At 37.3% G+C, this 26792-nt stretch overlaps 1 protein-coding gene across 2 annotated transcripts in view; it reads right to left on the reverse strand.

Moving 5' to 3' along the window:
• Positions 1-26792, reverse strand: part of PLD5 (phospholipase D family member 5) — a gene marked incomplete at both ends in the record, with an annotated part of 170899 nt that overhangs the window by 92909 nt on the left and 51198 nt on the right. The window contains one exon of one of the 2 annotated variants that reach the window (XM_084284035.1): positions 10782-10918. In XM_084284035.1, coding sequence (XP_084140161.1) covers positions 10782-10918 — 137 coding nt within the window. Of the gene's footprint in view, positions 1-10774; positions 10919-26792 lie in introns of those variants that run through there. The other variant, XM_084284036.1, reaches the window with a different exon arrangement.

Genomic DNA, 26792 nt, shown 5'->3' on the forward strand with positions numbered 1-26792 from the left:
GCAATGCAAAATCTTATTAGAATGTAAGCCAGCAGAAAACTAAGCCACAGGGCAGTAACACCTTAATATACACCCAAGGACTCAACAACATATGAGAACTGTAGATCAAGTATTAACAATTTAACACACCACCATTTATTATACACACTGTTGACAGCCAAACTTCTTGAAACGTGTCTAACTACACTGATCTGGAGTTAATGAAAGGAAAGGTGCTCTCCCCTCAGTGCCTGCCAGCGTCCTGCCCATGCGGCACAGAGCCACCGTGCCTCTGTCCTTGTCCTGCCACCAAAGTGTTACAGCAGTCAGCACCTTAAAAAAGTAAATCCTTGCCCTTGTAAAGGGCAGAGCTGTAGCTCATGTTATCGTGTTATTGACAGCTAGATGTTATGCTGAAGTGTAAAGCACGAAAACACGAGGATCCTGAGGATCTTCTGAAGTGAACTGAAGTAAAATGAGGTACAGATTGATAAAGCTCCCACTGAAAAATGAAACAGAGCGACTGATTCCATTGAGTTCTGTGTAAGAAATGTATCTGTCATTGTTGTATTAACTAGGATGCCATATATACTATTATCCAACAGACCCCCACATCATTTTGTTTTCTCTTGTTCACTACCACACTGTAATTGAAGATCTACGGAATTTGGTTCTTTAAAAACTCTCACAATTGTCTTGTCTACATCGATGCTTAATCTATAGACATGAAAGGACAAGGGCTCCATCAAAAGAGAAACATTTTTAAGCTCTGATTTTAGTTACTAAAAATGTTATCCCCCTCCACACACACACTTCGCTTTCTACCTAGTTTTGAGGAAAGACCAGCCAATTTCATCTCGTTTAATCGCTTTAACATTGGCCTTGTTTTTATTTCTGTTCTAAATACCTCTATATCAGCTTAATGCCACAGTATTACTTTATCCACAAAAATAATTCCTGCTGAGCTTATTTTCTTAACAGCTTCTTTATACAACCTTAATCGTTAGCTAATGTTCACTATCTATGAATTATTTAATATGTAAGTTATATAAGTTATTAGAAAGCTATTAGATTTTGTATAATAAAAATCTCCCAAATACAGCGATACACAACCATTTCCCTGGCACCAAGTGAGTGTGTCCTGGCAGTCGGTGCCGGCAACCCGCCCAGCTGCTGCCTGGAGCAGCTCTGCCCACGGCAAGGCGGTTGTCTCCTTCCTTGCAGAGATGAGGACTGTGAGGGGCACACAACTCACACCATGCTGCCTGTCATAAGAGAAGCTATTCTTGCCCATCATGAATAAGGAAATCCAGCTTCTGTCCTTGGTGTTAACATCTTTTTTTTTTCCCCCCTCTTTTGGTATGTGTACTGCAGGGAATACCCTGAATATCCATCAGCCAGGAATCAGAGGCTTGTATTTCCCAAAACAACCTATTAGGCACTGACTCGGTACCTGTTTAGCCACTGGAAAAAATCTGTCTCTTTCCCTTGTCTGTGCTTTATTTTAGCCCTGGGTAAATACCATTACCTTTATTTTAAAATTCTCTAAAATTTAACAGCTAAGTGTCAGAGACCTGTATGGATGCCCTGCATCTCTATACAAGCCCTTCATCAGCTGGGTTATGCCTATTCAGCTTCTTTGAGCAGATACCCATTCACTGTGCACCCATCTGTAAAACTGCACAACGCCTTCCAGCACATCACCTTTATTGAGATTCTTAAAAGGTCAACATATATAATGTAAATAGCCACTATCATATATATGAATTACTTGGTGAGATATTTTCATTTTACTTCAGCTTGTGACCATGTAGGATCATATAAAACCCCTTTTTGAGGCCTAAATATTGCAAATAAATATTATAGGGATATCTAATTTTTTTCTTTAATGACAAAACGTTGTCTTTTTACTTCCTTCCACAGAACCCTGATATTCTTCTATGAATGCTTTGTAACTGTAAATAGCAACATTAATTTGGTCTGAATAATCATAAATCATTAAGCGGGAATATGACTGCTGCCTTCATTTCTCCCAGCCTGTGTTTCTTCCAAGAAGATAATACTTGATTATCTTGGTACAACTTGGAATGGATAGATGTGTTAGCTCTCAGCTGCAGAAACCAGTCAAGAATAAAGATGTTATTTTTCTGATAAATGAATGTGGTTTTATGATGTTAATGGTAATTTAAAGAGAACCTTCTGAGTAAGAACTCTCTTCCCAGAAGAGGAGCAAAAGGATATTATATGATGTTGATATTTCCAGAATCCAACAATCCTTTAAGTTTAATTAATGCCCTTCTTGCCCAACAAGAACAAATAAAACTACTCTGCAAAACAATGAAGGAAAATTCAAGGTAAAATCTTTAGTCAGCAACTATTTGAAATCAGCACTGCAAATTCAGCAGATATACTCTAGGTAGGAATGGTAATAAAAATCCACAGATGAAAAGAATAAAGTACTCAAAGTATCCATTCCCAAAGGGCATTACCAGCACTCAAATTACAAAGGCAAGATTCTATAGAAATTTCCAGGACACCTTGGGAGCATGAAGATTGACTACTGTCTGTTGTTACTTGTATTTGTATTTACGCTTTACACACACACACACACAAATAAAAAAAATATAAGTTCAGTCCATATAGATTTGCATATGATGAAAATTGCATCAACTATAGCTTTGCATGACCAAGAAATACTGTACTTTCATTTATCCATTTTCCTACTGCAATACTTCAAGGTTTTATGAACTTACATATATTCACATTTGTAAAACTACATTTTTCTTCAGTACAAAGCCAGTAGAAGTTGAGCTCTAAAACGTATTATTTTAGAGACTGATTCAAGTCCAGCTGGCTTGAGGAGGTATTTCACAGATAACAACAAAGAATACTTTCACAGATAACAACAAAGAATACTAAAACCTCCTTTTATTTTCCCAATCATTTTAAAATAAATGTGTTGCAAGATCAATGAAGATCGATTAGCTATATGCCTGCCAAGTTAACAAAAGATACCAGAATATCATCTGTGCTCAGATATCAATATATTCTCAGAGTCCCAAGCAGATCTAGGAGAAAAACAGTAAAAAGTCAAAGCTAAAACATCTAATGTGTCATTAAATGCTCATCAGAAATTTAGTCTCAGAGGCATGATGAATCTTCCCCCTCATATCAGAAGGCACGCAAATCACTGATGGCTCTTAGAAGAACCATTTCAATACACAGAATGTGAAGAAAACAGATTTAAAATTAACAGATTATTACGTTCTCAGTCATGAAAACTCACTTTGAGCTGTACAATCATTTTCAAATAGTCTTTTTTTGAAAGGCAGGCCATTAAATACAGAGTAAATGACATATGGGAAATTGCATCCTGCAGAAATGAAGGCTGGTATTTGTGCTTTATTTTTCTGTTTTCCGCTCAGGTTGACAGGAAGTAAATACATGAAGGAAAAAAAATCTAAAATATAACATGAAAAGATAGTACTGGCAATAAGATGGATCAAGATCTCCAGTACATTTTTTCATCTTGATCAGGAGGGCTGGATGTGAGAAAGCTGAATAAAGGAACAAAACTCTTACTTGTTTGTTTTACAGAATACAAACAGGTTCAGCTGCCCAGCAAGCAAGAGTACTTTGTATCTGAGGCATTAAGCACAGACACTGATGCTGTGGACTACCAAAGAGACGTGGACATACAGAGACCAGTGCCTCTGGACCAGTATCAGAATATATTGCCATGTATTAACATGAGAAAAAACAAAATCAAGAAGGAAATCCTGAAAGTTTCAGTCTAGTATATCCTAGTGAAACACATACAGATCATCTGAAGAGAACAGTCCTAGCAAACCTCAGCCATCAAGTCCCCTCTGTGCCTCCCAGTGAGGCATTAATATGAAGATCCACCACTATCTGACTGAACTTCAGTGCTACAACTGGCAAAGTGTGCTGCATGTGGCTGGAAATGACACCGTCAGCTCCAGCTTAGCCAACCAGACAATACTGCTATCTCTGGGATGCTGAAAGGGCTTCCCCCCACTGACACCCCGACAGCTTTTTTGTAACTGTGACACTGCCCAGCTGCTCTGGGAAATGCACCCAGCCACGTCCACAGCAGGTCACCAGAGGCAGTGTCTAGTGTCTTAGACCTGTATTCTTGAAGAGTATCAACTCACACTAGCTGAAAGGACACTCACAGAAGCATTATAGCATTAGACACAGACCTCCACAAATCTCCTGTAAACTGACAGGGTAATAAGTACTTCTCTATGCTGGCGGGAAGGTGGAGCAGCAATTAAACTAAATGGTGTCACTGGAACAGGTGCTTGGTACGATCTAAGGCAGCACCAGCCCTGGCTGAGCACACAAGTCTCCCTGCAATAGAGCATCAATTCAGACAGATCCTACTGGGAATTTTAGCCACTTTTAATGCCTTTTTCCACAGAGGAAAGGAAGAAAGATTTACCGGGGAGCTTTATTAAGTTGGATAGCTATTCTCAACAGGGAGAATAAAAGCCTCTGATATGTGGCAAATCAGTCTTCAAGATCAGAAGAATGACCAATAATTTTAGATTTAATAACTCTTCTTAGAACAGGCTTAAAATCCGGTAAAGAAAATTACCATGGAAATTTTATGAGTCCTGTTGGGAAGAAATAATTTGAGTTTTCTGCACATATTAAGTTAAGAAGGGAAAAAAAAAAAAAAGTAAAACAAAGGAAAAAAAAAAAAAGCAGCTTTGATAATAGAGAATTGCCAGCAGACTAAAAAGAAGAAAAGGCCACTCTGGTATGCAGAATTGTCCCTTTATCCCATCCACAATACTCAGGATCCATGCAATAATGTGATTTCTGCTATGGGTGGAACATTTTATCTGAGGCAAGTTCACAAATCTTGAGTCATGAACCAAGAAACACATACTTAAATGTATAAATCACAAGAATACGAAAAGACATCAATTTCTGTATTACACCCTAAACAACGCTTAGCATAACAGAAAAAGCTGCCTTAAGGAGCCTCTAACACAATCCATCAAACTCCAAAGGACACCATTGGATTTAATTGAACAAAGAGTGGGTGAAAAATAATGGCTTGTGAATTTGGACAAAATGCGTTGAAACCCAAACCCATCCATACAACATAATTAATGGTGAACTACCTTCTGTCAGTACTGTAGTAGAATAATATCTACACAGAACATACTGATGAGTTTTGGCACTTTTTTTTTTTTTTTTTTTTTAAATTTGTGAAAGCATTCTTTATAGCTGAAAGTAAATGCAAAACAAAATCAACCCTTTTTAGGTATTAGGGCAGGAACAGACGAAAGAGAATCTTATTCACTGACACTGAAGAATCATTAACAGAGCATCTTTTCCATTGGAATACGTTTTTAAAAAATGAAAAAAAAAAAAAAAAAAAAAAGGCAGGAAAGGTAGAGCTTCCACAGGTGCAAATCTTTCGTACTACTGACTTCCCTCCCTGGCCCACTGAGTTGAATGTCCTTGCAAGTGGTAGGTGGTCCACCAGCTCTTTGCAGCATCCAGACATAGAAACTTCAACAGTAAGGGTGTTCCTTATTCTGATGCAAAAATAAAAATGACTGAAAATATGGAACATTTAAAAAATTAAGTAGTTTTATAGCTCACTCTCTCTATCACCCCCAAAACAGGAGGACAACAGTCATCATGTTGACAGAAGGCAGTTTTATGCCAAGTGCCTAAGTGTTTTGTAAATAGAAATCTTCAGTTGCTCTTTAACAGGCTTATTTTCAAAATCTGAGCATCTTGTTCTGTTTAGACATTTAATTATTATGCCTGTCATAGTTTGTTTATTAAATAGAAATCAGTCAATATAAACCTTGCTATGTTCAGAACCCACGCAGCGCAGGAAAAATCTCCCCCACAATCAGCCAGGGGCAAAGCAGTTCCAAGGTAAAACAACGTAAATTTGTGCTGCAGTATGCTCACTTAGTAGTCCTGCAAAACTCTACTGAGAGAAATACCAGAGATTTTTTTTTTAAATTTTTGTGATTTATTGCTTTACAAAACCGTGGGCCCTCTCTCACAACCTGAGAATAAAGGAATATCTAACAAAGCTCAAAGCAACACATGGTAACTGTCCAACTGTAACTGCAAGCCAGAGGGAAGATCTACTAGGAGCTACCTGCTATCTCTGCTTCAGTGGACATCGGACAGGCCAGACAAGGAGAGCTAAGGGTGTATGCCAGCTCTGTAGGATCTCTAGCATCACTATCAGCAGGAACAGGCAGAAAAGGAGGCTTATTGAACAGCTGAAGTTACCAGTAATAGATCAAAAAGACCTTAGTTCAAACACTTCAGGTAACAGAGACCCTCTCTTATCATCTGTAATTTCTTCTGTTTCCCAGATTGTCATTTTTAAAGTTCACCAGCTAGTTTTAACACAGCCACGTAAGTTTCAGCTAACGTTGTTATGCCAGAGGCCAGCCAAGATTTATTTAAAAGAGATCAGCCATTAAAAAGTACTATTTTCAAATTACGATAATCTAATTTTTGAGCTGCACTGTCTAATGGACACAGGGCAAGACAGGCAAAGGTCCTGGACTGCTAAGCATATGCTCTTAACCAGCCTCATCCATCAGGGCTGCCTAACAACATTATTATGGATGTCTCAGGAGAACTATTTGTATCCCATACCAAGCGCAAACTGTAAAAATTCCACTTTTCACGGTCATTACTAATTCTTTTAAATCCCTAAGTGTCAATCAGTTGGCATTCCTTTTAATAGAAAGGGTCAAAAGCCATTTGTACTTTGTTAAGTCCAGCATTCTAAAATCAAATTATGTGGAACCAAGCCAAGAGTGTACTGCATTCTCTGAAGCAAAAAGATGCCTCTTAACAGACCTGGTCCAACTGAAAAAAATAAAAATAAATTAAAAAATATACTACTACTTTCAGTAAGCCAGTTTCTCCATAAGTAACTCAAGGTATGAAATTTATATGGGAGACTGTAAACGAGTATACAGAGCATTATTTCATCTAAACCAATACAATTTTCCAGTCAGCAGAACTCAGATTCTAATTTCAATTCTGAAGCCAGAATTCGTCTGCCAGACCAATTTTACAGACCTTTCCCCACCCCCACCCAGATCTTTTTCTGAATGGCGCCATGTGTTTCAGTAGGAGACAGTAATTTTTAGAATGGTTCTTGGTGATTATTCTGATGAGTACATGTATTTGCCCTCAATTACTAGGAGAGAGTTGTAATTTCTTTTAAATTATAAATTTGTACTTTTTGGATTATATCATCATAAGCAAGATTTTTAAAAATAATCAAAATAATTCTGTATTTACACATGAAATGAACAACAAGAGTTTCAGTCATTTCTTAGTTAAATACTGAATCTACTCAATATTACCGAATATTGAATTTGTCTGCCCATGTAACAAACAAAATGCAAAATGGTTTTGTAGCTTCCAGCAATCTGACTTCACATTGTGACAGTCAAAAATGGTCTGTAAGGTAAAACGTTTTTTAGTTCTCAATCACAGGCTGAGCTTTTCAGCAAAAGCTCAAAGATTACAAATTATAATTAATAGTTCTGGTTTCAAACTTAGTTTCGTTTCTTCAAATTGCTATTTCCTTTGTGTGCTTTTAGACGGGCAGTAACAATCCTTTCAGTGATGGCGAAGACATGCAAAAAAGCCTGCTCCTCCACTTCCCTGAGAAGTTTTTGTTATAAAATTCCCAAGAAAAATAAGTACATCAGTAAAGGGGAAGGGTTTTTTTACAACATATCTTCTAAGTATTCCTAATGTAGTCCAAGTTTAAGGATTAATAAAAAAGGAGTCTCATGTTGAATTACAGCAAACCAATCCGGAAGGTTGTATTTGTATTTCTGAACAATGCAATCACAACAACATAAAGAAGATGTAGAGGCTTTATGTGAAAATACTGCTTACAACATAATTCACTGATTTCTCTCTCAGGCTAGAAAAAGATCTGGACTTCTAAAAATGTCTTCCTTTTACTCCCCCCCGCCCCCCCCCCAGTTCTCAATTCTCACTTTTTTTTTGGCAAAAGCTCCAAAAATTTCTAGCTGAAGAACTATTCTAGACCACAGTTCTATTTTAGCTATATTTTCCTTTAGAATCAAAACACAGAAATGAAGTTGATTTTCAGAAGATGAAAGCCTTTAACAAACCATCATACAAATTCTTGTCAAATCAATAGCATTCTTTCCCATCAAGCTTCTTCACAAAAAAAAAAAAAAAAGGATCATACACATAAACTTGTACTTGATAATAATTTCATCTGAAAAAATGACATTCTATTGCCATCCTTTCTCAGCACATCCTGCAAATGTAAGCACCTGTTCCTGAATTTCAGTGAAAGTACTCACACAGCAGAAATGTAAGAATTCAATAATTCTTGTCTTACTTATTAAAAGTGCTTACCCCAAGTACTAAATATATGCCACACAGCAATTGATCTTACAGCACTTCAGTTAAGTCTGCAATATATTTAACACAAAAAGGAGCCCATTTTCATCACGTAAAGAAGGATTCAATGTTAGTAGGTAGCAGCTGCCAGCACTTGGATACTGCAATAGCTGTTATTAGAAATGGTTTAGGCAGTTTATAGACACAGCATTGATGTGCCTTCTGGTTCAAGTATTAGTAGCTAGATCACGCACTTGAATCACTCTGTGAAAGGCATCTTAAAATAGAGCTGGGTTCTGAGATCACTTTTATCACTGTAAATGCAGAACAGTTTCATCGACTCTAATGGTTAACAACAGCGTGCCGGATTTACGCCCAGGCTCCTCTTACGCAGTCCAAGAGAAACAAGAATGACACACGCCAACCAACAAAGAACTGAGCAGAGATGAGTGTTCTTTGGAAAGACAGACTGGTGTATTGCAAACCAAGAGACAAAAGCAGTTAACCTCTTAGACATGGAAACGATCATATGCCAGTTCACAATAGCACTGAACGTCACTCCCACTCTTGATTTATTTTTTTTTCATTTGAAAAATACAAAGTGAAGAATAAATTCTTCCTTGGCTAGGACTAGGGACAAAACGTGGAACCTTTAGTTTAAAAAACTAAGAAGCAAGCACAGTCCACAACTAAAGTCATGTGCAAATTGAAGCAAATGAGCAGAAAGACTTTCTCCTCATCTGACCTAGTTCTGTCAAAGATTCACACATAGAGAAGTGGGTGTAGAGGTGACACATACAGTATCTTTAAAAATTTTGGAAGGCAACAACTCACAGTAAAGAGTACCTAAGACCCTGATGGGGAAATGAAAGCTAACTGAACTCTAGAAAATTCAGACAAGATCTTAGAAGGCTGTCCAGAACCGTGGGCATACCTGAAAATGAACAGATTCGGGCCAAGTAATTTTACAAAAAAATAAAAATAAAATGCTGGAAAAATGAAGTCCTGGAATCATGGTGTCAACAGAATGGGTTTCAGGACACAGCTGCCTGCAGGATACAGGTATGTAATATTTGAAAGAATATTCAGGAAAGCAAATTTGAAGAAACTTTCTTTGCTTTGTTACTGGACTGTGAAGTGCTACTGACTGTGCAGTAACAGTTGCACCATAGAAAGATATTAAGATACTGTCCCCAAAGAGGCTGCACACAAAATGAACAACTTCCAGAAACAAGAAGAGAAGGCTCTAAAAGACATTAACATTTCATTAGCTTATACTAAAAAACAAACATCAATTTCTCCAACTCACCATAGGCCACTGGTAGCTGGGTAGATTCTGAACGCATCCTGTGGAGCGGTCAGCCACAGCCACTGGACCAGGTTGCCCAGGGTGGCCGCAGAGCCCACCCTTGGAGCTACACTAAGCCCAGCTGGGCACAACCCTGAACAGCCATCTATAGCCGAGCCTGCCATCAGCCGGGGCGGACTGGGAGAGCCCCAGAGACCCCTCCCCACCCAGGCAGTTCTGTGACCCCATGAGAATGGAGAAGTTACTTAAGGGCAACTGTTCTCCCACAAACTGAGTCACTGAGGGTGCTCTACATGCAAGTTAAATCCTCGAAGAAAAGCAGAATACAACTGTGAACAAAGTCCACAAATGTTTGTTGTTGTTTTGTTGTCTTTTTCTTTAAACCAGCCTTGCCAGAGAACAGAAGAGGGCCTTGGACAATACGATGTAGAAAAAGCACTGGACATCACTGACAAACAGATTTGTGGAGGAGCCTGCCAGTGAGGAGAGGTAGAATGAAATTCACAGGCTGGAAATGAAAAGCCTGAAAAAACTAATCACCTACTTCAATTTAAGGTTGAAAGAGATGCAAAACCATGGCAGGTGTCTGAGGCAAACCTTAATCTAATACAATCAATACTCCATTCTTTCTGTCTGTATCACTAATTCCTCACAGCTCCCAGCCAAGACACTGTGCATGTAAAGGGAGTGCAATGAGCAGGAATAGGCTATACAAAAGGGGCAGCCTTAGGTCGAAGGTGATCAGTGACCTTCCCTGTGAAAGAAAGATATGGTGGAACTGGGAGCAGCATGAGCCACTTCAGTCCTCATTTACTGAAACGTAAAGGACTTCGACCCACGCTTACAAAAAATTGAACTAGTACAAGGGCCTTGCTCAAAACACAGCACCAAAAACAATTTCAAAAGGTGTGTGCTTTATTTTGTCAAATAAACCTCTAAAGCAAGAAACCATCTTTTCCTGTTTCCTACTCTTACCAATTACACCACAGGATTATGGTAGTTATTATGCATCATTGTATAGCACATATATATTCTTATCCACCCCAAAAGAGAAGTTTTGTTTGTTACCTCTTACCGACAGTTATTTTGACAGTTCTTTTCTGAGAGTCCATCCTCATCTTCTCCCATAATATCCACTGCCGAAAATATCAGTGCAACCAGAATTGCAAAGCAGCATACCAGTGCAAAGATCACAATGCATCTTTGCTGGGACTGAAAGAGATTAAGATTAAAAAAGTTTTAATGGGGTGAGCACATTCCAGTCAATGACCTGAGACTCTACAAATTTTAAATAAGATCTAAACTTCTTTGAAGATCTTACTGCCATAGCTGTCAACATGAAACACACCTCGAGATGAAAACAGCCTCAAAACCTTCCTCAACATATCACCTTGATGTATTTTATATTTCTCAGACACTGCTAAATAATTCATGTCATAAATAATATTCATAATTTAAACTGTCTTCTGTTTGTACCACAACGAAAGCAGTATACATTAAAATAATGTTTCTCACATTAACTGCATATTTTCTGATTGAACATCACAGATACAATACACACTTCAGCATTGCAATCAAAAGCCTTGAGAGTTTTGTTGCGTTTGGCTGGAATAAAACATGTAATTGCAAGAAGACTGAAGGACAAAGTCCTTTTTATTGCTACACAAAGTAACTGGCATTGTTATAATCCTCACAGCAATTGAGACACTGGCCAGTCCTTGCCCCACAGCACTTATAATAGAAGGAAAACAAATTCACAGATGTTAGATGGGATTCAAGGAAACAGTGGGAGACCGCTGGTCAATACAACAGGCAATGCTCTCGGCGTTTGAGAGGAAATTAAACACAGCATAGCATGTCCTTACCCTTCAATATGAAATCCCGCAGCATTAAATGGGATACAAGTGTTTACAGCCCTAGATAAATGTGAAACCTTCTCCAGAATCTCCTGACATGCCATTTACATAGCTGCACGAATAAAGATTATTTTTATTCTGAAACCTACTGTTTAAATATAGTGTGTTTTTCTATTTAAGAAAAAATTTTATTGAATGTGTTTTTGTGCAAAAATCTAACTTGTTACCATAGTTATTTTCTTAATTTTCATTATTGCCCTGTAAATGAAATTTCACATTCAAAAAGGTTTTATAAAGAATGGGAAAGAGGGAAAATGCATAAGAAAGCAATCAACCTAATGCTTGTGCCTTGAAAACAACTTTATAGTATTTACATTGCTTTTGACACTTATTTTAAGAGGTAATATACTTCAGACTAGCAAGAACTTTTCCATGTCTGCATAAAGAAAAGGCCAACTTATGAGAAAGAAAATTTTCAAGCATTTGTAAAATCTACTCCTGAAACAAATAAACAAATACAGTTTGGGCTTTTTTTTTTTTTTTTTTCCCTTTTTGCTGCTAGGTATAGTCATGGTAACATAAGAATAAAAATTAGAAATGACTGCATTTGGGTGCCCAAAACCAAAGCTGCAGTCACATGTCCAGTAGGACATCATCCTCTCACTGAGACCACCTCCCTCATGCAATTTGCTACAGTTCTCTAAGGGTATTTGCAGAAACCAATGCAGCTTCTTCCAAGCACTGTCTTTATTTCCATGGCAGCAAGATTTCAAGGCTACTCCTATACCAGCAAGCTAAACAGAGCCAGGACTTGTTCTCTCTCCCTAAGGACAGAGGCCGTGAGCCAGCACAGCTCACGCCACTAGCGCTCGGTTCACTCTAGTAACAGGATGACTGCAGTCATCCTACTCACTGGAAACAGTCTTGAGCCCAATACTGTGATCAAAATTTGGCTAAACTGCAGCAACAGGCATCCTAGCTCTGTACAAATCCTAGCACCATACAAATGACTGTGTGGCACCGCTTCAGGTATTGCCTCCCATCCTCTTGCTGTGTCTCCATGCAAGCAGCAGCACAACTGAGCACCCCAGGGGCCTCAGGGCCAGGAGGGAGCACGTGAGCCTTCAAGGCTGGACCAGCCAGGCTGAGGCATCAAGAGATGTTTCACTGAAGGGAGCCTGCAGTACCTTATATCGCCCTAAAACGTCCCTGAAAACCTTTGTGAGCACCTTAAACCTAAAAGGCCAAAAAACTACAGCAGATCCAAAATGATACAGTATCACAAGAGGAAGAAGAATAAGGGCAAGTGAAACCGATGCCTGAAGTGTCTTCACTACCAGGACGTTTTATGGTAGCAATATCCAGGTGTTTTTGTTCCAGGAACATGGAAAGGGGAGGCCAAAATAATCATAGAATCATTTAGGTTGGAAATCTAGCTTTGAATCCCATTCCACATAAATTCAGGGAATATAGTCAAGGCTTCTAGACTTCAGTGTTGTAGTCTAAGTTTGTGTAAAGTTTAAATTCCTATTCTTTCAGTTCTGAGCATGCACAGCTTGCCAAGCTCTCCAGTTTGACTGCTTCTTATTAGAGCAGCGTACCATTAGCACCACTAATAAGACCACTGCTACTCTACCAGCACTAAAATAAAGACAGAATTACATACATCTAATTTACTGCTCTTATTTACACAGGTGATCTGTATCAAAGCATTCCTCTTTGTCAGTCATATTAGATGAGTTATTTTACTTTTTCTTAAGTACCAGCTTAACAGCATGTTCACAAGTAGTGTAGGGGACCTTTTAAATCCACACATGCTATAAAGGAACCTTATTAAACTGTAACAATATTTTTTCTTTGAACTAAGGATAGCACAAAATATTAAATAAATAAATAAGCAAAGTTTCCAAGTTTACTATTCTCCTAATCCCACATTTTTGTCACAGACCTGAAAGGCCAGGTAAAGATCATTTAAAAAAAAAAAAAAACAAAACAAAACAAAAACATACAAATAGTAAAGAGGATTCTGAATGTTTTTACAGTTCATCTTGAAATTACTCTTGCTGAGTGGTGATTTTTGCCAGCTTTTAAATCTATATGTTACATTAGGAATGAATATTTGAATATTGCTTATCTTCAAATTAATGTTTATATTAGAAAACAAATAAACTAAAATAGCTACTGGCAACAAGTAAGTCTCCAGAGCCTTTCTTTTGACAATGGTAATAAATCTTAATTATCATGCACTGCCACCAACACTGCAGACAATTTTATAATAGGCTTTTTCCAGTTATAATAGATCAGAACAGCCCATGCCGCTGTTCTATTCCACTGTGTGCATGTGCTCACAGGCACATGTGAGTAGTAGCAGGCTTCTTGAAATAAATTAATTCAACACAGAAGAACTCACGCTGCAGAGAGGCTATAAGGAATTTGTTAGATTTGCTCCTTCAGGCTCTTGCATGGATGAGCTTGGGCAAACCGTTTGCTTGATGCTATGGTGTTGTGCGGCCCCTTGGCAACGGGGATCTGAGCTTATCAGACCTATCCTCTTGCTGCTTTCAGTACTTGCCTAAAAACCCTGTGTTCAAGCTTTCGGTCTTCAGCACTTAGTTACGGAATACAATCGAAAGACCTCTAAAGCTTATGTAGTCCATCTCTCCACATACACAATTAATTTAGACAAATACTGCTTCTAAAATATGTTTGTTCTAAAAAATTTCCAGTTGAAAGAGATCCTCCATTCTCTTCAGGTAACCTGCCCCATGCGTTGGTACCTTACTGATGCCTAGCTAATTCTCTCCTGCTGCCATATAATCTTTTTCCTTCCCATATGTGCTGAAAAGAGAGACAGTATTTCATTCTTTCCTGCTGTGACCTTGTATACATTTGAAGGTTGCTGGAGGTGCTATGAAACCTGGGCACAGAGCATCAGAGGACAAGGATGGCTGAGAGTTTCACTCTCAAGAAGTGCAGACTTCTTTCCAGCATGAGCCCTAAGATTTTATTACATGACAGACAGATTTCTTCAAAGCTTAGAAAGAATGAGAAATAAACCCTGCGGAAATGAGGACTGTCAAAAAAAGCCGCTATTTTCCACTTCATGAGCAAAGTGCATTTCTTTCACCTGCCTCATCCACCTTAAACAAAACCATTGTTTAAAAAAATAAAATCCGGTCAAATACTGCATTTACTAAATGAAAGCATGGTATTTTTCATGCTGTTATATCCCCAGGTAGAGAGCAAGAAAAAGAGCAAAACCTGCACACAATGACTATGCGGTACAGCACTACTCGGAGAAGATTTTCTTCTGAGAAGGACTCTATCTGTTTATTTTTATTAAGAAAAATGATAGCCTGTGTCAGTTAAGGTTGCATCAGATCCAGGGCTATCCAAGCAGAATTTACAATGAGAGCAAGAAAACACCCTCCATCTTCACTGCATTCCCATTGCTCAAAGGCTGTTAAGAACATTTCAATGTCTCATAGCTTTAACTTTCTTCACAGCAGATATCTCTGTAACATACACATAATGAAGCCATTACATGTAAACACCCAGAAGATAAGAAATTTTGTCAAGAAAAAGTCACATTAATCATTTTTGATTTCCATCTTTCCTACTCATAAACCTTGTTATCCTGCTGGAGAAGCTGAAAATAACATATACGTTGACCTTTAATAAAAACTTTCTTGCAAACTCTACAAACTTAATCCAGATTATTATAGGAGAGAGAAAAAACTGGATGGAATATCACTCTCATTGAAAAAAAAAATTGAAGACATTTTAGAAGTGACTCAGATGATTGTGCTGCATATATATATTCATGCTTTTATCAATAATCGAAATTATGGAATAGAAAGGAAATGTGCTGATTAAGTTTTCAATCAAAAAAAACAGAATATATTGAAAGCATGCTGGAAGACTAGATTAAAATTTCAAAATATTCTTGATAATTCAGAGAATATGTTGAGAAAAACAGGTTAAAATTCTATTAAGGAAGAAAAAAAAATCTACCAGCAGGTATGAGCAAGCAGTCACACAGATACAGGAACTCAGAAACCATTAGGAAAAAAGGACAATAAAAATGATTAAGAGGCTGAAACACTTGGTTTAAGAAGAGAGACCAAAAAAAGAAATAAAAAATAGGACTCTGTAGTTTGGAGAGGAAAAAAAATCATCAGAGCACCAGATAAAGTGAAGGCAAAATTACTATTCACCAAGTAGCACACTACCAGAAATAGGGATGTTTATTGAAGCTAGTAGAAGTTAAGTTTCAAACAGATCAAGTACTTTTTTATACAGTGGATATTGAGCATATGGAATTTGTTGTCACAGGAGGCTGTGAAAGCAAATAGCAGTGGCAGGTTTAAAAAGGGATTAGATAATGCCTTTGACAACATGTCCTGAGCAGCTGCTAGAGGAAACAGACAAGGATGTGCCTTTCCAATACAGAAGTTGGGTGGCATGCTATTGCCCCTGTTAAACACACCGTGCCAGGACTAGATGTTTCACTGGCCTGAGCAGTAGGTTTTATTTTCTGTGTTTATATATTATTTTTTCATAGAAAAATTAAACTAGTTATAGCATACTACAATGTGGACATGAATCAATCATGTCACACTGTACTATTGACTTATATTTCTACATCCTGCTGTAGTGTTTGTAGTGCATACAAGGCAACAATAATCCCTACCTCTACTTCAAGTGTGCATGTTTTGTTCACCTTTCAATAGTGCACAGAGAGAATTAAGAGAAAAATCAACAATAACCATTTACTCATATAGTCGCCAAAGAAAGAAAAGCTAATTCACTGAACAATGTTCTTTAATTTCAGTGTTTTCCAACCAAACGAGGCATACAAAGTCATACTGTCTGCCCAGTTTCTTTTGGATCTGTACTTGAAAGAAAGATCTATAGTAATGTAATTATCTCAGATGTTTTATGAAATCCAGCATCTAGGTAGACTTAGCTGAGAGACCCAACAGTGCAACTCCCGAGGAAAAGGTGGTCCAAAGCTTTGCCTTTCAGCACGTACACCACTCAGCACCACGCAGCCAGGGATGGGAAGAGTTGCTGCCACAGCACTCTGTGGCAAGGTGCAGGGCCTTGAGTGCACACCCACAGCGAAGCAGCTGTTTTGGTTCCACTGCTCTCTGAACAAACGTTTGATCCAGCAGGTCAGGCATGTAACACAATGACAGACACATTACTATCAATAGAAAAAACTATAAACTACCTTGGAAGACATCCAAGGCTTTACATACTACTTATCTGAACCTCCTCCACACAAAGTGCTATATTACAGGAAGCTATTAACAGTCACAATATGAGCTCTGTAGGAAAAAAAAAAAAAAAAAAAAAGAGGTTTCCAGCACATGACCAGCTAATCTCTACTGTATTTTGTTGACAAGAATTGGCATAAGAGAGGACTAAGGCATTTAAGTGTTCACATGCCACTTTCCTTAAATCAGGCCCTGATGTCTGACCATGATATATTGACTCAGTCTTTAGCATAATGTAAGACAGTATTGTAGTTTGAGAAAGGTAAAAAAAGGCCAACATATGCCCTAAAAACAATCTAGTGAAATCCAGTCTCTCCTGCAAAGAAAAAAAAAATGCTGAATACTTGCAACCTGGCCCGAACAACCAAATCAGAATACTATTAATAATTCATTAGTAAAAAAACCACTATAAATATTATTTCTATATCCAAATATCAGTTTACACATTTCTAAACCTGGAGACTCTAGGTAGCTGCTCTTACCACTGCTAATGTTAATTCTACTACTCCATCAAGAATTTTCCAAGTAAAAATCACTGCACTAAAGAAGGCTGTAATTGACTTCTTTTGGGATGAGCATGTCTCCATATGATCAAAGACACACTACCTCTAGAAAAGACATACCAAACTGAAAACAACAAACAAAATATATAAAACCCCAGAAGCTAGAACCAATGGCAACAGTACTTGATTGCTGCTTTGGGGTGAGCAAAGAAAGGTCATGAAGGTATAGTGAAGGTAAGGGTGGAGAGAAAAAATAAATAAGGGGAAAAAAATATTCATTGTACTCTTTCAACTTTTAATCTAAAGACTAATCACATTTATTTTAAAGTGAAAAGGAACATTTTTAAATGTTGAAGAAGGGGAAAATAACTTTTTTTCCATAAGTTGCAGGTGAAACATGCTCAGAACATTTTTATTAGTCACTGCAGACTTTTTAAATGTCTCACTAAGAAAAGAAAGACATCTCATGTTAGCAGTAGATCACTTCAATAATTACTTGAGATCATGTGCTTAACATGTGCATAACACGTTCCCCTGGACCAGTCTACTACACATAGCTCTGACTGCACAATTCTGCCCCAAACTAGGCAGGATTGCCATAACCATCAGACAACTTTAGCTCTTCAGGTGAGACACCTAAGCTAGACCAGACCATACACAGATGAATACATAGATTTGATGCTTGTGATCTATAACTTCCAAGTGGTAATGTCTCGTGTTTAAAACTACGCAGATGTTTTAGTACTTTAATAACTGTGACAAAAAGTATTAATGACATGCTCAGTTGTTTAACCTAAAGCTTGCTGTCAGCACAAATCTGCTGTCAGCAAATCTTATTTCTTTCAAGAAAGTGTTTTAAAGCCTTATTAGCAGCAACTTTAGTTAAGACAAACTAAATGAAAACTAGAAGTCAAATAAGACATTTTTCTGCCGGTGTTTGCATGTGTTATTTTCGTACAGTTAGGTCAAGCTTCTTTATGCACACGGCTTTTCCTTGTTTTTCTGAGTTTTTTTGTTTGTTTGTTTTTCCCAAAAGGAGATGAGACAAAAACAAAAACAAACAAACAAACAAACAAACAAAACACTTAAAAATATGAAAACATGGCTATAGGTACAGAAACACCATCCAGGAAGCTGAAGATACAGACAAATTTAAGTTCAAGTGTAGTTCTGCAGCATAAACTCACTACTCTACCACCAAGGTGCTTTTTTTTTTTCCTTAGCCAGTTGAATTCACAAGGCAATACATTACCTTTTTTACATCAACTTTTTCCACTGTGGTTTAATCATTTCTCCCTGCAGTTGGGACAGTTGGCTAAGAGTACAAGTACCATCAATTACGGCAACATGACATTAAGTCATAATAAAGCAATCACACTCTACAGGCTACAGCAGTAGTGCAACTGAACCTGGCAGAACTTAACTTAGTTTCAGTTAGTTTAACCATAAATTACCAGTTTCCCTTTTATAAAGCATAAGACACAAGTTCATTTGAACTCTTCTGAATTTAAAAGAGGAAAAAAGATCTCTCTCATTCAGTGATGAGAGGCAATTAAGGGAAAAGTTTTATTAACACTATTAGAAATTGACACAAGTTCAAGAAATGAGATTATCTCATAGGGAAAGCACTTATTTTTAGTTCATTCTGAATTTCTAACTACACTTTTAGTAGATGTGGAAATAATAGATTTGCCACTCGGCCAAGCAAGTTAATTCCATTGTCACAGAGAACACAACCAATGTGACATTCGCAATAGGAATTATGTTCTACTTTAAAGAGAGAGAAAGGAAAATAAAAAGAGGCTTACAATCCAGAGCTAATCAGAGAGATAAAGGTAAACTAGTTAATTATAGTGATTATGTGTATCTGATCCATGCTTTCTTTCTTATGACAGACTTGAGAGGTAATTTAGCTACCATGTTTTTATCCTATAAAATTCTGTATTTGAATTAAATGACAGTATTTGTACCTTTTATATCTTAAATAATTCTACTTGATGGATTATTCCTTTACTGGCTGGAAAATATATAACATTGAGCAAAGATGAGATTACTGTTTTGACTTAAGCATCTCTCAAAAACCTTCCTCCTCGGCATTCCCTGCCTTTCCCAATCTGGCATTTGTCTGTGATTCCAAACGACCCTTTTTACAGCAAACAGGGGACTGAAGAGTGGAGTGTCACCAACAGCACCATCCCCTCCTCTACATGCAGAGCTCTGGCATGGAGAAAGCCAGGCTGGAAGCATCAGCTTCCACTTCCATCCCGCAAAGGCAGCTGTTTCTCCTTGATGGGGTGCCCAGGGGCTCTGCTTTACTCACTTGTCTCCATGTAGAAGGAACATTCCAGTTCTAATGGTTTTGTCTTGCATTTATTTGTTTGTTTTAATGAAAGCACTTCCTAGCAACACAGAAATGGTTTAGGTAACAAAAAGAAAATAAATCAATTCCTCTAAGTTCTCAGTGACTGGAATGCCTGTTGCTAGCTATTAATAATAATAATTAAGTCTTAGTGTTCCAAGAACATTTGGTCAGAAAGGCTTTCCCTGTATCACAACAAAAGAAAAAAAGACCTGAATATTTACAATGGATATAAATTTATGAGCACACAAGAATATATAACAGGCAAACAAAGAGAACCAAGAAAAAAAGTCAAGGCACAAACAGCAACAGATCTTGAAGACTTTCAATATTCTATTTCCTTTTACCACAATCTCTTTCTGTATGAGATCTATTACAGTGCTCTCCATATACCCCATTACTGGAGGAGTTCAATGAATAGAACCCAATGAATAGAAACACACCATGAACGTGGAAGAAAAAAATCAGAAGAATCAAGTAAACTGGCCAAAGGAAATTGTTTCTGATGTGCTCTGGATGTCCACTGTTCCAGCTATGTTGACCCTTTCCTCCTTCCTTTGTCCACCAAACAGCAAAATAACTCTATCAGTTTCCCTCCCACTAAGAAGTCTCCACTATATTCTGCCTTCTTACATGTTTCTCTCTTCACACAACACAGAGAAAAGTCCACCAAAAGGATACCAGGTTTCAAAAGTGGTGGAAGATATCAAATGCCTTGAGGGAAGGTCAGAAAATCACCACCAGTGACTTTCGTTTCTGGTAGGTCCAAAGAGATTTCTTTTCTAGAGAGTGCCACAACCATGCTCCTACACCATCAGAGGTGCAGAACTACTCTTACTTAACTTTTCACCTCTCACTGAAACGACCCGAGACCTCTTCCACCAGTAACAACACTCCTGCCACCATTCACCTTTCCTCTGCTGCCTTGTCACTATGTTAATATTGTCAGAATCCTTCTGGTATCTTGGGATATGAAGGTGTCCTGATTTATAGCCTTTTCTTAGGTTTTCTCTATCTGCTTTTTCTCATGTATTGCCTTTGTGGAAAAAGCTTTTGCAGTTTTCTTAGTCTGAAAATATGATATTGTTCTGCTGTAAAAAGCTAATTGCCTGTTGGCCTATTATCTACTCAACATTTATTTTTTCTCACTCTGTTTATATTAGAAATACCTTTTTTTTTTTTTTTTAAATCATAATTTCCACATATAGGATAATCAATCCACATAAGGATAATCAATAAACATCATAACTGGCTGAACATTTTTTTCTATTTTGTCCTTGTTGTTTGCATGTAAGTCATTGAAAATTCAGATAAAGCAGAGCCCAGTCATGTGAAGCATTTGAGTGCAGACTCTCTGCCACTAGTAAAGTGTTGTTTGTGCTGCAGCTATCCTGTCAGTTGGACCACTCCTTCCCTCAACCCATTTTCAGTTTTCATAACACCTAACTTCAAAGCCCCTTGAAGACCTCTACCTTTCTATTACATATTGTTGAAATCAATCAATGGATTTAGAAGTCAATGGAAAGAATGAAGATACATGCTTACATATTACACACACAATATTGACCGTAAAAGTCTCAGTTTGATCAGAAAATAGTCTTAAAGATTAAATAGGATATCCAACATACAGAACTGCTGTGGTAAAAAAAGCATGAGGCAGATATGTGGCTGTTGTCATCAAAATGATCAAGTGTTCTGGCTGACCTGAATTTTAGACTAATTTTATGATTGTTTTAAATCAGGTAATCACTACTACATTTTTTTTTTTTAATTAAATTACTATAGCACATTTGGAATTTTTAATTATTCTATAAAACAAAATGCTATTTTTGTGAAATTCTGGTTTCTTATTCTCATTCCTGTTGCAGAGAATCCCAATAAAGGCAAAAAAATTAGAGATGAAAATGAACCTTGGATACAGACCAGCAAATCCTGCCACACAGCAATTTGACATGGTGGAGGCACGCATCTCTCTGATGTTTCAATGTTCCTGAAAGGAGAGGAGGTGTATTGCACCTCACCAATACAAGTGATGATGTATCAGAAAAAGTTCCAGTAGAGAGTAACTGCATGCCAAAGAGTGTCACTAAACATTATCACCTTTCATCTTACAGTGCAGTCCAATATTTTTTTGAAGTGTTTTTTTTTTTTTTTTTTTTTTTTTTGACAGCAAACTTCACTGTGAATACTCTCTTAGGAGGAAAAGAAACTCAATAACAGCATCTTACAGGACACAATCAACTGAACAAAACAGTTTTGGGCACAGATTTGTGCTCAGAAAATCTTACAAGTCCTGTCTAAACTGCAAAACAAAGTGCAGCTTGAGTTTTCAGTTAAACAGCAGGGCCTTAACACGGCAAAATCATCTAGAAAAAGAGAAATATTCATCTCTAAAGTCTAGGGATTAGACAAAAATCTCAGGATGCAATACGGAAATAAAGTCCTAATATATTATTAGGAACTCACCCCCTCAAAAAGTTGCCATTGTGTTAAGTGACATAAAATTCACAGAGACATCTGAAGTTCATCTGCCATGTTGCCACAAATTTTCTTATAAGAAGTTTCACAAGTCTCAAAATATGGAAGTTTATTCTTTCCTCAGAAAGTAGGAAAATGCTAAATAATTGCTACCATTTTAGACAGAATTTGAGATGTAAAGATCTTACACTATTGTATTAACTGGCATTTGAAGTCTTATCCTGAAAGCCAAGACTGTAAAATAAATGCATCCTACATTTATGAAAACTAGCTTAGAGTCTAAATAATTTTTGTATGAACAGGTTAAGGCTGAAAAGTATTTGACATGAAAAAAAAAAAAAAAGATTGCTATGTTTATTGTGTGCTCTGGTAAAATAATAAAAGATATTCAAGTAAAATTAAGTACAGATTTACTTTTTGAATGAATAACCTTTTAATCTGTATAATATTAAGCAATATATACAGACGCACTACTACTCACAAACAAGCTTGGATATGGGTTGATAACATTTCCAAATTATACCGCATCACCATATGCATCACCATGTACATATTCATTGAGACAACAGCAGTTCTTGCAATTCTAAATTTACAGATCCCCTCTGTATAGGAAATGCAAACCTAATGGCAACAGGCTGGCTTTTCTTAGTCTCCTAGCCATTTATACAGAACATTACTGAAATGCCTGGTGGTGTATAAAAATATATATACTAAGTATGTGCTTCTTCCAGAGCACATTCAAAACAAGCAGTATTGATAGTCTGAGACAATGTACACTATCAGAACAAGACAGACCTACTGCAGAAGCTATAAGAAGAGGGCTATATCTGTGCTTACACTATCAGCCAATTGATTCTCCATTTTCATTTCTATGGAGATTTTATTTGGAGATTTTATTTTTCATGGAGATTTTATTTGTACGTTTCAGGTATTAATTCCCATAGTAATCTACTAATTAAAAACAAACAAACAAACAAAAACAACCAACAACAACAGAAAGGATTGCTCCGCAAACTGAAGTTTTATCTTGTTGACTGAATTAATGCCAGCCAAGCAAATTAATAGCTGACTTTGCTGGCATTTATAAGAAATATGCACATATACACACATGTGTTTTATAAAGCTTATTTATTGGCAAATGCCATCATACATCAAAAGCATAGCATTTCCCAAAATTTCTAAAAGTTTAATATTTCCAAAGTTTAGTGATCATGGGTCAAACTTAACTTTTTCTATAGTGGAGAAATATGGGGAGAATGCATGGCACTCTATTGTCAGACCCCACTCAAACCTAACTCTCCAACCTACTGCAGAGATGTCCAGAATACTTAGGTAAAGGACAAGATTTTGTAGCAGCTTTGAGATAAAAATGTGCATATGCATGCATTTTAGGTATAAATGTTCATGGGTACACTATGGGCTTTGAGCAAGCCACTATGGATAATAGCAATTTTGCCACTGTCTTTAAAAGGAACAAGGAACTCAATCTTCAAAAAGCATATATAATTATTTTTATAATGCAAAGACCAAAAATCCAGTTTGAATAAAAATGTGCTAACTTTCTCTCAAGTCATAAAACTATAGCCTTTGTCTTTCAAATGGCATTCAAATGCAGACTGTAATCACATAAAAGTCTCTTGTTCAACAAAACTTTTTTTTTTTTTTTTTTTTTTTCAGGAACGGTATGCATTTCAGTGTTTAAAACCTCACCTTTTCTTTAGTTTGTTCTGTCTGGCTATGGAAAGTTCCAGTTCCCCATGGACATAAAAGTGATAATTAGATATGCACCTAAGCCAAAACTGATCCACTGTGCTGAGCTCAAATTCAGATTTGCCAATGACATAAAACTGCAGCTATAATCTCCCCCATTCATTTTGCCATGTTCAGAATGTACAGCCAGGAACACTCAAGCACTTCTGTCTAACATGGTTTGCCACCACACGAACCACTCGATCTCATTTTGAGATCACACTAAATATATAGAAATATTATCCAGACATCAGATATGTTATAAAGTCATCAGCTCAATTTAGATTTTGAATACAAAAGCCTTGATCAAAATTTAACAGATGATTCAAAGCATCTGGCACCTTATTAAATATTCATATATTACCCTATTTACATATAAGCACAGAGATAAGGCATTTTGATTTTCCTTTATTGCTAAGACTTTTTGACAGATATATAGTTTATATAGATTTCTTTCTCCTTTTCTTCTGCACCAATCTCTAAAGCCCCTTCCACAACAGTTCGACTTCGTCTTTCTTACAGTAGTTATGTTTCTCTCAGGGACAGCAAACAGCAAGTCATCTCACTGTCAGTAAGGACTGCAAAGCTGGGTTTATTTCTGAAAATTAGCTTTCTGCACACTCGACTGCTAAGCCTTTTCCAGGAAAAATTAAAGAACCCAAACAATAAGCAAGCCCAAACATTAAGCTCCACTTTTTCCATTTGCAATTGTGTTCTGTTATCATATAGGGAGTGATAAAATAACCTGGAGCTCATCGGCTTTCTTCAAAATTTGCACTAATACAAGCACGAACAGAATTTGGCCCTTGTTATTCTAATATTCTCCATGGCTGACAACTTCTACAAAGCTATTTAGCGAAGATGAGAATGTTTAAATATGTCATTCTGATACATTTGTTTCTTGCGTGGCTTTCAGCCTAGTCCTTGCATTGAAAAACAAAACCAAACAAAAATGGACATGATGGAAACTAACTGAAGTCACTACGTCGACTATGTACTAATCATTTTGTAATAAACAGATGCTTTGCCAAAAATTACTATAAAGCTCAACAGTTTTGCCTAGATCTCTGTATTAGTATAGAAGCATAGAAATGATGTTTTTAAAACAGGAGAGGGAGGGAGGGGGAATCAGTCTCCATCTAGCCATTATATTTCAAACAGAAGGAAACTACCCAGCAATTTAAAAATTAAAAAAATATGCTTGCGCTAATCCACAGACCGCTCCAAGGACACTGAAACTATTTGCTATATATGCAGAAATGAATGCTGTCACTTTCTGCTGTCTTGTAGCTCTGCAAATTACTTTGTAGATGGCAACTTTGGAAATTTATCTCTTTACTATATAAGAAAAGGCTCAGAGACTAAATGATTGTTTGGGCCCTCTGACAAAAAGCATCTCACAATTTTTGGCTCAAAGTGAAATTTCCATTGCTCGGTCCTGTTACACAATCACAATTCTTCTCCTAGCCAGATGAAAGAAAAGTATCCAAGCAAAGTTCTTAACTGAAATGATCTACAAGTACTTGGGGAGAAAGCAGAAACTACCTGAAGGGAGAAAAAAAAAAGGGGGGGAGGGGGAGGAGGGGCAAATCCAGAAGCACAGCGTGAAAAATTTTGCTGTCATCTACTTATCTTGCTTTAGATAAGCACAGTAGACAACACAGCATCTGCTCTAACTAATGGTGTGGATGGTATCCTTTTCAGAAATATAAGCCCTACCTCCTCCTCTCTCTGCCTTCTTTATGCTGCCATCCTTCAGCTGGGCTGCCGTAAAGCCAGCAGAGAGCTACTTCAGGGAAGGTACCTAATGTGTAGGCAAACCACGCTTTTTTGCTGTGGAAAAAGAGGGAAAGGAAATAGCCATGCCACAGTATTATTCTGAGAGCTGGAACAGCTACAGGGCAACACCGATGTTATCAAAATGAGTTAATGCACACCAGAAGATGGAATTCCCAAGGCAGCCAGGGCTGATGAGGCTGCAGAAGTTGTTTAAGGCCACTTTTCTCAATGGCAATCTTCACATCTTGTACAAGGTGATTAAAAGTCAGCTGGCAGATAGCAGGCTGTCTATAACAGCCAGTGCTGATAAAAGGATTTTTTATTTTATTATTATTTTTTTTATATCTCCAAAGTGTGCATAGCCAGAAAGATCAAGAAGGTGGTTCTGTTGATGTAATCTTGCAGGATCTGAACTGCACTTTTCAGCCTCTGAGAGCAGACAGATCTACCAACTAGAATGGAGTAAAATAGGACAGCAGACAAAAATTGTAGTTGGAGCTCACCCAATATGAGTGATATAGTAGTAAGACAGAGGAACTCAAAGAATTACTTTCTGAAACGTGAAAAGGCAAATACCATAAAAATATTACTGGTATTTGATACTGAGTTGCCCTGAAAATGATACCTTGACTCACAGGTAAATCTAGCCAAGATTGGTGTTTACATCCATAATGCCACCCAGAGTGAATGCTTCTGCACTTCCATAGTAACACAGTGCTTGTGTTCACTCTCCATGTCCTTGATGCTGGGGCAGAGAGCATAAGGAAGAGAAAATCCGAGCATAGTGAATCTCATATTCAGAAACCGTTTTCATAATTAAGCTATGTTCAAATTCCTTTAATCTTTTCTTTCTTCTCCTTTACAATATAAGTGGCTGGAATAAAACCCAATCTTTTCATATAACAGTGGCAGTATATTTATCTGCTTCTTCTGCAATCATGTTATCTTTTTTGCTACCACTCACTGATCCTCCCTTGGTTTCAGTTAGCTTCCTGCCTCATCTTTGAGAAGATATCTTTTCACTGGAGAACAAAGATGCATTTAGACTTGGTAGCATGCCCCAACACCTTCACTCAAAAA

This window comes from Netta rufina (genome assembly GCF_964035555.1).
Source record: "Netta rufina genome assembly, chromosome: 3".
Classification (NCBI taxonomy): domain Eukaryota; kingdom Metazoa; phylum Chordata; class Aves; order Anseriformes; family Anatidae; genus Netta; species Netta rufina.